The sequence below is a fragment of the Nanorana parkeri genome, unplaced genomic scaffold, assembly GCF_000935625.1.
Source record: "Nanorana parkeri isolate BGI_ZX_2015 unplaced genomic scaffold, ASM93562v1 scaffold1496, whole genome shotgun sequence".
In the NCBI taxonomy this organism is placed as follows: domain Eukaryota; kingdom Metazoa; phylum Chordata; class Amphibia; order Anura; family Dicroglossidae; genus Nanorana; species Nanorana parkeri.
The window spans coordinates 40,127-52,248 of record NW_017307764.1 but is presented as its reverse complement, the minus strand read 5'-3'; the positions used below and the strand labels follow the sequence as shown (position 1 = coordinate 52,248).

The window sequence follows — 12,122 nt, the reverse complement described above, 5'->3', positions numbered from 1 at the left end:
GGGGGCTCTGCAGCCTGCAAAGCCCACAACAGATCCTGCACAGCCCCCCTGAGATCCTGTAGACCGAAAGGTCTCAGGGGGTCTCTGCAGGATCTGTGGGGGGGGCTTTGCTGGAACCGTTGGGGGCTCTGCAGCCTGCAAAGCCCACCACAGCCCCTTTTTTAGATCTTCAAGAGCTATTGTGGGCTCTGCCCACCATAGACCTCACCACAGATCCTGTAAAGCCCCCCTGAGACCCTGCAGAGCCCACCACAGATCCTGCACAGCACCCCTTAGACCACAGCTTTCCTGCTATGCTAATAGCAGAACATGTCAAAAGCTGGATACAGTGTGTGCACTGTATCCAGCGGCTGGCAGGTTACGCAAAAAGTATTTAACAGGAAGGGGTGGGGTAAATTTAGTGGGGGAGGGGGGAGCGCCAAAATTTTGCCTTGCCTAGGGCAGCCCCAAACAAGAATACACCACTGGCTATAGGATGAAATTTTCGAAAAGGCAACCGCGTCCCTTACCGCAATCATTACTCCTAGTTTTTTGGGGGGAATTAGCAAAGTATGTGTTTGGGTAATGTTTGTGAGAGCAAGGTGGTGCTTGAGATATGGAAAAGTGCGTTTCTTGAACACATGACATCTGCTTGTAGTGTACGGGCTTCAAGCCATAGATTTTGCCATTTGGCAGGATGGTTTAGGCCTTTGGTGTTAAGCTCTGTTTTAACAGACATCTGGCTCCATTATGGTTTACATTCAGTTACTACAAGTTCTATCTGCCAACATGGTAGATGGGACATGTGCAGAACCACGCTGACTATCCCTCCTCCCTTGTAGTCCAGTGGCACTTTCTTCAGTCGAGGTCAGTACCAGTGTACAGACCCGAGGCAGGGGGAAACATGGATCAAGCATTTGTGCCCCTTGGACGTACTGATCGCAGGTGCCAGACTGTACACATTTCTTAACAAAAAATGCACATTGATATTAAGAAAACGGTTGAGGCATCTGCGATTTGTTTTGCAAAAAGTGGACTTTATAGCATTTAAATATCTACCCAATCCTGGGATTGTGGTCCAAAACCTCCTGGTTATAGCCACAGTGTAATATTTCTGTTAGACTCTGACAGCTCAGCCACAGGTCTCGTGTTCCATGTATCCCAATTAGAAAGCAGTCAAGTCCTCAACCGCCACTGCAGTAGCAGTTTATTCAAGAGCACCCCACAACCGTAATTCAATTATAAAGAAATAGAATGGAGGGAATGATCGGAGGGACGGGCAGTGGAGGCGAGCCACAGGTGTGAGGATTTAGGAGTAGAGCAACATACAAGCAGACAGATGCGATACACAGGCTACACACTTTGGATCTTCCTGACTTGAAAGCAACAGGTATGTGGACAACCTTTAGATATAGGAGGGACAGATGACAGCAATGATCAATCACCCATAGATATATAAAAAAGGAGCAAGTTGAGTCACATAGGGACAACACTCACTTGGAGGGGGGAGTTTTGGTTGTTAATCAATTTTGGTTGGCCTTGCAAGGCATAAACTATGTGTGTAGGGAGAGGGTAATAGAATTATGGGGATATGAACGATGGGCACTTTATTGGGGAGCAATTATTAGATATCTCCTTTCTCTGATATATATAAAAAAGTTTGTTTGACAAAAAAAAACCTAAGAATCAAACAAACATATCACTGCTAAGTGGATATATGTTTTGCTCATTTAAGAGTGATTTCCACTTAACTAACTTAACCATTATGATTATTTTTGACATCACACATTCACAGCAATATATACGAATAGATATGGATGGAATACTGGAGGGGGTACATTACCCCTCCCTTTTTTTCCAGGAATTTTCAAACAAATTCCTGCTGTGAATGTGTGATGTAATTTTTTATCTTTTATTTTGCCTATATCTATATCTATATCTATAGAGATATCTATATATATATTTTTGTGGCACATACTCGTATGTTCACAAGGGTTGTTTACTACAATGACTTATATCCGAACATTTTGACACAGGACCACTAAAACATAGCACTGGACTCACAAAGGGTTAGATAACATGGAAGGCACTTGGTCAGACGGGAGAACATAAGGAGGTTATCTTGGATTAATTATCCACATAGTACTTACAAGTAGGGATACACATAAATACATATATGTGAATATAAACATACACGATAGGAGGCATGGTATCCTACAGAGAGATATAATAGCCCAACTAATTCCTCAGCACAGGTGGCTCTCCAAAAACTGTTCGTTCCGCAAGCACCCTCTCTTGTGGCCCCAGGGCCCCCAAATTGACCCCTGGACGGAGTGGTGACGTCGGGATTCCGATCCCTGTCTACACTTGATCTGGGGAATCCTATTTGCATCCGGGAAGTCCATTGGGTGGTAAGTGAGAGGTGTTTGGGTTATGGGGGTGATATTGGTGATATTGGTGATGGGTGTCCCTCTGTCCGGCGGAGCTGCCATGAGCACGGTTCTCTTCGGTGTCTAGACTTCAGAATGGATTTACATGTTGCGCTACCTAGATGAACTAATCTAAAACTCAACATTTCCTATTAGACAGATGCTGAGGAAGCAATATGCGAAACGCGTAGGGTCTGGATACATGGATCCCCAAATGAATATGCATGAACAAAATGATTTGGAATTAGGATGCAACTGTTTAATGTATTTAAGATGAGATTGAACTGAGATTCTAATTTCATGAAATGTATACATGTGTTTTATTATATGTAAAATAAATATATTTTTTTATATCAAATAAATCAGGTGTTGGTGTTATACCTCTCAAAAAACCCCATTTCTCTGCGTGTTGTTACAAATGGTTATTACCTAAAGGGGGAGAGGATACACCTGGAGACCACTGAGGCAACAAGTCACCATTGTATTTCTAATTATAAAGAAATAGAAACAAAGTCATCCTTCAGCTTTAAATCTCAAAATGCAAATTCACGCATCAGTCGCTGACAAACTTCACTGCAAGACATTTGTGTGAAAAGAATCTGGCCTCCTCAAAGACTACTAATGGAAGGGGAAACTAAAATTACTATAAAGGGGAAGAGGCCTTTCATTTTAAAAATGGTTGTGTTTGCATCCAAATACTAAACACAAAAACCCTGTTACATGTAGATGGATATGAAAACCCTCATGCTAGCATAAAAAAAAGAACCTTACTCTTCATTACCTCATTTTACCCTTTGATGTGATATCCACTCGGATTGGTTCAAATCGATAAGCTGGCGATACAACTTCTACTACATAAGAACCAGGGGGAACATCATGGACCACAAAGCTGCCATCCTGTTGGGTAAATAGACACCAAGCATGTCAAGCCTTAAAATTGCGTGGCCCTAAAATTATTGCTCACACTCGACGTTCGCGGCACAATAGGCGCAATCGTTTTCGCACGTAGGCGCACCCGACGCATATCTGCACGAGTATGTGGGGGGCGGAGGACTTTTAAAAAAAATGTTAATGCTTCTTTTTTGGGGGGGGATTCTTTAATTTTTGTATTACTTTCTTTTTTACACAACTTTATTGCTGTCACATGGGGGACTAAGAAGCCCCCTATGTGATAGCCAATTTACATGACAGGTCCTCTTTATGGAGACATCAGGGGTCTCCAAGACCCATGTCACCTTGGGACCCTCAGAGAAGCTGATGAAGCAGATGTCTGCTTCTGTAGCTGGAAAGTGACACAATGCAGGAAGTCGCACGCGCACACACACGGCTTGAAAAATGTTAGCGTGTCTCACCAGTCAGTCAAAAATTTCACATGACAGGACTATAGCCTTGCAATTTATGTTAAAAAAATTTAAGGACACAGAGCTTTTTTTTGGTGGTATGTAATCACCACTAAGGGGGGTTATTTTTGACTATCAATTAAAAAAGTAGGTTTTCCCTACGTTATGTTATAAAACATTTATTCTTACCCATATTTGTGGTAAAATATAAACAAATGGGGTCACAGACACCAAACATGTCAAGCCTTAAAATTGCACACGCCTGCAAAAATCCCAAAAAACTACCACACCGAAAACATGAGTGGATTACCTGATAACTCTGTTTCCAGGAATCTTCCAGGACAGCCAATGAGATAAGGTTCTGCCTGCCTGCAACAGGAAACACATCAACCACATTAAATAAAAAGACTCCTCCTTCCATCCCAATTCAGTACCCTCTAGGACCGAAGGCTACCAAATGTACTAAAATATCCCCTCTGTCATCCAACCACGGATGTCCCCTGGATAACAACCAAGGGTGGGAATCTGCTGTCCTGGAAGATTCCTGGAAACAGAGTTCTCAGGTAATCAACTCATGTTTTCCCCAGTCATCTTCCAGGACAGCCAATGAGAGGATCAGTGAGGACAAATCTTACCTCTTAGGGTGGGACCACAGCTTGCAGGACCTTCCTGCCAAATGCCTGGTCTTGTTGAGACATAAGGTCCAGCCTGTAGTGCCTGACGAATGTCTGGAAACTGGACCACGTGGCTGCTCTGCAGATCTGGTCTGGAGTAGCCCCTGCTCGCTCAGCCCATGAAGTAGCCCATGCTCTAGTCGAGTGTGCTGTGAGCGGACCTGGTAATACCAAGCCCTGTGCCTTGTAATTCTCAGTTATGGCCATTTTAATCCACCTAGCTATTGTGCTTTTAGTGGCCCTGTTCCCTCTAGTGGGACCCCCAAATACTACAAAGAGGCGGGTCGACTGTCTCCAAGGTTTCGTGACCCTAAAGATACTCCAAGACGCACCTTCGTAAGTCAATACCTTGCCATTCCTTTTCTCTAGCAGAGGTAGGGTTAGTTGCAAACGAAGGGATGACCACCTCCTGAGTCCTGTGGAAAGAGGACACCACCTTCGGCAAAAAAGCCGGATCAGGCCGCAAAATAATTTTATCGACCAGGATGGTGCAGTACGGATCCGCTATGGAGAATGCTTGAATCTCGCTCACTCTCTGAGCAGAAACCAATGCTACCAAGAGGGATGTCTTCATCGTCAAATTCTGTATTGAATACTCCCCCAGGGGCTCGAAAGGCTGCTTGAGAAACCCTTGTAATACCACCGAGAGATCCCAATTTGGCACGACCTTGCCCTTTGGGGGTTTCATTCTGACTACAGCTCGCATAAATCTTTTTATGAGAGGTTCTTCCGCCAGTCTAATGTCCACAAAATTAGACAGAGCTGAAACCTGCACTTTTAGAGTACTACAGGAAAGCCCTTTCTCCAACCCCCCTTGTAGAAAATCTAACACCAGTGGTACTGTGTCAGCCGTTGGTCTACCTTGGCTGTTGTACCAGCTTGAAAAGCTCTCCACACTTTCAGGTAAATCGCGGACGTTACCGGTTACCTACTGTCCATCAGTGTAGACACTACCTTTGCAGATAGCCCCTTGGTCATCAGCACCTCCCTCTCAGAAGCCATGCTGCTAAATTTAAAGCTTGTACTTGCGGGTGTCTGACCGTGCCCTGTACCAGCAAGTCTGCCGTTGGCGGAAGCAGAGGCCCCACCACACACAGCTCTAGGAGTGTCGTGAACGCCTCTTCTGCCAGTATGGCGCTATTAGAATTAAAGTCATCCGCTCTCCCCTGAGTTTCCGAAGTACATTCGGAATCAACTGCAGCGGAGGAAATGCGTAACCTAACCGGAACCTCCAGGGGTGCGCCAAAGCGTCTACCCCCAAAAAATTGTTCCACCTGCCTGTTGGCTGCTGCGAAGAGGTCTACCTCTGGACAGCCCCACAAGCTGGTGATCCAGACAAACGTCCTCGTGTTCAGAGCCCATTCGGACCTGTGAAGCTCCGTTCGGCTGAGTGAGTCTGATATGTCTCGCCGTCAAGGAGAGGAGGTTGCGTTCTGCCCATGATAGAATTTCCGTCACCAATGCCATTAGGCCATGCGACCGCGTGCCCCCCTGGTTGTTTAAATAAGCTACCGCTGCAGCATTGTCTGAGGCCACCACTACATGGTGGCCTGCTAAAGTATCTTGAAACTGGCAGAGAGTCAGCCCTATCGCCTTAAGCCCTCTCCAGTTTGACGACTTGATTCTGCCCGCGTGCTCCCAGGTACCCTGCCAAATGTGCTCCAGGCAGTGGGCTCCCCATCCTCAGACACTGGCATCTGTCGTGACTACTAATGGTGCTGGCTGGCACCACAGCCTGCCTACTGAGAGGTTCCGACAGTCCATCCAACACAGCAGGGAAGGTTTGATTTCCTCCGTGATGGACTATTTTGTCTAGGTCTTCTTGCCGACTTCCCCAGATCCTCAACAGCCAATTCTGTAGTGTCCTCGAATGGAATTGCGCCCAGGTAACTGCTGGGATGGCGGACGTCATAAGTCCCACCACTCTCATTACTGATACGTCGCACTGCAACTTCACTCTCAGTGTCTCTTCCACCAGCAAAGACACTTTTTCCCCTTGTAATGTAATGGTCATTTCCTGGGTATTGATCCAATAACCTAAAAACCTTACCCTCTGTGTGGGGACCAGTTGTGACTTTTCCCTGTTCACCAACCAACCCAGACTCTCCAAGTGTTGTATCGCTAGCTCCAGCTTTTGTTGGAACACAACCTCTGATGGGGCAAAAAACAAAAAGGTTGTCCAAGAATGGAATGACCCCCACCCCCCGTGACCTTAGGGGGGCCAGAGTCTCTGCCAATACTTGTAAACATTTGAGGCGAAGAGGAAAGGCCGAACGGCAAGGCCCTGTATTGAAAATGCAGGACTCCAGCCGGTCCCCGGACAGCAAATCTGTATTGTATTGTGACGACTGTCTCACTGCAATATGAAAATAAGCGTCTCTCAGATCTATAGCCGCTAAAAAGGATTCCGGGGGGCAGCAACTCTCGTATTGAAAAGATCGATTCCATACGGAACTTCTTGTACAGTACCACCCTGTTCAGAGGCTGCAGATTGAGTATCAGTCTGCACTTTCCCAAGGGCTTCATCCTGGAAAAGATGTGGGAGTAAAATCCCCTCTTCTCCTCCAAAGTCGGTACTCACACAATGACCCCCTAGTCCAACAGATCTTGCAGAGCCGCTGTCATTGCCTCTGCCCTCTTCCGGTCCTTGGAAAGGGAAATAACCAGAAGCCTGGACGGGGGCCATTCCGTCAGTTCAATTTTGTAACCGATCTGAACCAGCTCCAAAATGAATTTGTTGCTGGTCAGCTCCCTCCAGAGTGGGAAGAATTCTCCCAGTCTTCCTCCCACCCTGAGCAATCGGTCATTGGGATTTATTGGGCTGCTGAGGGGGGTTAAAGAGGAAATTGCTCTTAGACTTTTTTTTAAAAGCCCACCCTTTGGATTGGTCTTGTTTTTCCCCAAAAAGACCCCTTTGGCCACGAAAAAACTTTCCCCTGCTGCTTGGGTGCCAGCGGAAAACCCTTCTTGTCCGCGGATCTATCCAACACCGCCTCCAACTCCTGGCCAAAAAGCAAGTCACCTTTGAAAGGTAGCCCGCATAACTTTGCCTTGGAGAATGCATCCCCTGACCAAGTTTTGAGCCACAGTGCTCTCCTGGAGGAGTTGATCAATGCCGTAGTTCGAGCTGAGTACCTGACCGCCTCAGCCGAGGAGTCCGCAATGTAAGCGGCTGCTTTGCTCAGTACAGGGAGGGAACCTAGCAACTGATCCCAACCAGCCACACCCCTAAAGTCCGAGCTGAGTACCTGACCGCCTCAGCCGAGGCGTCCGCAATGTAAGCGGCTGCTTTGCTCAGTACAGGGAGGGAACCTAGCAACTGATCCCAACCAGCCACACCCCTAAAGTCCTGCCCACGCAAGTAATGGCCAGCCCTGGTTTAAACCCAGCACTCGCTGATTCCCATCCCTTTCTGAGCAAAGCCTCCGCTTTCCTGTCCTTCAATGCTCCCATATCCTCAAACGATAAATCAGTCTTTTTAGAGACCTTTGATAAGGAGGCATCTATTTTCCAGCATTTTTCCCACAGGCCTGAATCCTCCTCCGCAAATGAAAACCTGCGCTTGTGTCCTGCCGAGAAAAACATTTTCTTCTCTAGGTGCTTCCACTCCTCTTGGATCAGGTCCGAGTGATTTGTGGACCGGGAAGGTATGCCTTTCTTAGTCTGAAGTCCTTTGTAAAGTTTATCATGAACTGACAGCTCAGCGGACTCTAATACCCAAAGTATCCCATATGGCTTTCAACAGCTCACCTGTCTCAAACGAAGGAAAAAAGAATTTCGTAGCTCTGCTGCTATGTAACTCCCCCTTCGACTCATCCTGATCCTCCGACTCTACCTGAGAGCCCAAGGATTCACTGGGCGCTTGCTTGCTCACGCAGCTTTCTGCATAGCCCATCGAACTACCTTCCCCCGATGTACCGGGTAAACTAGTATCCACCAGTGTACCCACTGGGTTCTGTAACACAGACCTGAAAGATTGAAAAGTAGTAACCATTTCATCTTTCATAGAATCCATCAGCCCCTTGAACATCCCTGCAGATTCCTTGGCAACCAGTCTCTAAACAGCCTTTGCATAAGGGTTTGGACCATGAAGGTGACATTTTGGCATTGCAAGAGGCACACTTCTTCCCTTTTGGGCGAGAGCCGCTAGCTTCAGCAAGGGGCTTATCCTCCGTGGCCTTGACCTGCATAAGACAAGAAGGATGCCGTCAGCCAGTGCTCCACCCAACATGCAAGCAATGTTTGAAAACAGCACAACCCAGCTTGTCCTGTGCTACAGGCCCCCAACACAAGCGGGGTAAAGATAGGGGAGAATTGCATATAAAAAAAACTTGCCTACCTTAGCGCCAGTGCCATGCTCTCCCAGATCTGGGGAGGCAACACCTGGTCCGTTCTCCGTGGACATATTGTACCTCACTGCCGACAACGCTATTGGCCCGCTCCCGACGTCCCCACCGGCCGTATGTGGTCCCGGTCAGCTCGAAGGTGTGCAGCTGCAGTAGTCGTGGCCGAGCGGCGTTAGTTATGCGAGGTGTCTCACCGTCCTCACATCCCGACTGTCTCAGTCCCCAGCAGCCTTTATGTGCTCCAAGGCGCAAGGCTGCATTCCGGAACCCGGAAATGGCGCACCGGAAGCGCGTCACTGAAACAGAGGCCCCACTCGATGACGCACCTAGCTCTGCGTTCAGGAGGCGCAACGGTGGTCCCAGCTGACGATGCACTCCAGTACTCACCGGAGGCAGCCTAGAGACGCCGCTACACTCCCGCGCGAGCCACCATGCAGTCCTGTCTGACGGCCATCCTGGAAACAGCGTCTTACTGGTAAGTGCCTCATAGCACACTTCCATCGCTAGTACTTCACCCATACAAGCCAAAAACACAAGGGGTGTGGGAAATTTGAATTTTAGCCGACGAATCGACGATGGAAAACGTTGACAACGTTTTCCATCGTCGATTTTAATCGACTTAATCGAATAACTGTTGCAGCTCTAGTGCCCAGTACACCGCTCAGGGTAACACCATTGCCACTGCTGCACACCGGGGGGGTTACCATCTGGAGCCACTCACGTACAGGAGGATGGTTCCCTGAATGACGGAGGGGAACCTTGGCCTAGTCTCGGATGGGGGTCCGATAAGGGATCCCTGTACGCGCTGCAGCAGGGAGAGCCTGGAGTAGGTCACAACGCATATCAGGGTTAGGCTCTGCAAATAGAAAATTAGTCCTGAAAATAACAAACATTACGATGTCCCTGTATAGCCGGAGGAAACACACAAAAAACTGAATTGGGATGGAAGGAGGAGTCTTTTTATTTAATGTGGTTGATGTGTTTCCTGTTACAGGCAGGCGGAGCCTTATCTCATTGGCTGTCCTGGAAGATGACTGTGGAAAATTGCCCATAGGCGACGCTTTTATTGCTCATCAGGTTAATGTTATCAGTGATAAATGGCCCGAGAATTATAACTCACTCCGACATTCGCGGTGATCTGTAACATGTGCAGCACAATAGGCGCAATCGTCATTTTTGCACGTAGGCACATCCGACGCATGTTTCCGTGTGTATGTGGGGGGCGGGGGACTGGTTTTATTATGCTTTTTTAATTTATGACTTTTTTTTTTTACAATTAACTTTATTGGGGTGTGTGTGTGTGTGTGTGTGTGTGTGTGTGTGTGTGTGTGTGTGTGTGTGTGTGTTTCGCTCCATAAGACGCACCTGACCATAAGACACATGTATTATTTAGAGCAGTGGTTCACAACCTTTGTAACCTCAGGACCCACATTTGTCCTTGGTCAGTAAGTCATGACCCAAGTCGCACCGCATTCGAACGCACGGCATTGCGGTACCGCGCATTCCAGTCGGGTAATCAAACTGTGGCCAAAATGAATGGAAATGCAGTACAACTCCCTCACCAAAATATGCGTTAGGTGCGATTGTGCATGGTACAATGTGGTAATCGCACTGGACTGTGCAATTAACACTCTGTACTAGTGTGAACTGACCCTCAAAAACACTGACAGACACAATCTCATACACACTCCCAAAAAAATATATATTCTTTTTTTTTTAAAGGAGAACTATGGGGTTCTATCTTTTTTTTATGAATGCATTCCTTAGGCTAAATAAGTAAATAATGTAATTTACTGTAATTAGCCAAAATGCACAGGAAGGCTGTAAAACCTTATTTTTGGTGGTGGGCGGGGCTAAGCGCCGCAATGAGAAGACATCCTGACGTATCTGACGGGATCCTCCCCACTGATGATTGACAGTGATTCTTGAGAGCTGCTGCGCGTCCACGAATATATGGACATGCGCAGCAGCTCTCTCCTTACCTGCACGTCCCCGTGTGCCAGCTCCTTCCCCACTCTCTCTTTCTCTCCATGCTGACAGATCGTGGATCGTGGATCCACGATCCCCTCTATGTCTCGTCTCCCTACTGAAGATGGGCTGCTCCATGCAGGAAGGGCGCGGCCACCCACTGCAGAAAAGCTTGCGACCCACGAGTTGAGAACCAGGGGTTTGCAGCGGCGTTGTCGAGACTTACTGCCTCCACAACGCCGCTGCAAAGACACACACCCCCTCCCCCAACCATATATTTTCTGAAAGCACAGGCCCAGTAGAATAAAAAGATAATGCTACTAAATTTGTAGGCCCTGCGAAAATTGCGTAAATGTTTCTCAAATTAATATTAAAAATACACAATTCAATTGATAAAAGCACTAAAATCAGTATCAGTGCACGAGAAAAATATTTTATCACTAAATCTAAAAAGATAAAGCTGTATTGAGTTAATAAATATCAAATATTTGAAATTGCGCCTTTTTGCGAAAAGGTTAAAAAAATTGAAGGAACGCAAAACTGTAAATAAGAGATGTTAAAAATCGTTTTGCGCTGTGTTGGTGTGATAAAATGATACCTGGGTATATTTAATTGCAACAGAAGCTATCACAACGCACGGCAATGCATCACAAAGCTTGCCACATGCGCTGCCACAGTTAAATTAATGTTTTTTATACAAAGAAAAAAAATCATGCACAGCGATGCATTCCAACAACGCACTGCAGCACATGTGCATGGCATACACCACAATATGGTGCAGGTGTATGTTAGGTGTGTGGGGGAGGGGGGGGTTTTGTTTTATTAGTTGATTATTTTTTTACACATTTTTTTCACTATTGGGGAGGCTACAGTGAAATATTTAGTGTCTAAAAACAGACCCCTGACATTTCCCTTTTTGAAATAGAAAAGGAAATTGAGGACACAGTCCTCAATATATTTTTCTGCAGCCTCAGCACTCAATACAGAGGCTTCCCATTCATTCAGAAACTGTCGATAGTAAATATTTTACTATCACCAGTTTCTGAATGGGGAAAAGCCTCTGTAGTGAGTGCTACTCCTCATTGAGAAAATCATGAACAGGAAGTGATGTAAATCACATCATGTTCATTCATGACTGGGGACACATAATGCTATGTGTCCCCAGTTATTTACAAACATTGGAGTGATCAGAAGATCACTCCAGTGTTTGTGCTGCACACGGAGGATCGGTAAATATCAGTCATACTTACCGATCTTCCGCTCTGCCACGGACACAGCCGCTGTCATCCTGAAACAGGATGACAGCGGCTCCGCTCTCCTCCCCGCCTGCCGCTCTCTCATGCCGCTCGATCATAGTGATGTAGCGGCTCGCTCCTCCGCCCCCCC

The 12,122-nt window shown here is 46.8% G+C and overlaps 1 protein-coding gene across 2 annotated transcripts in view; it reads right to left on the bottom strand.

Moving 5' to 3' along the window:
• The window catches only part of EMC7 (ER membrane protein complex subunit 7), a 102,272-nt gene that overhangs the window by 87,292 nt on the left and 2,858 nt on the right, over positions 1-12,122 (bottom strand). For both annotated transcript variants that reach the window (XM_018570286.1, XM_018570285.1), the window contains exon 3: positions 3,190-3,305. In XM_018570286.1, coding sequence (XP_018425788.1) covers positions 3,190-3,305 — 116 coding nt within the window. The remainder of the gene's footprint in view (positions 1-3,189; positions 3,306-12,122) is intronic.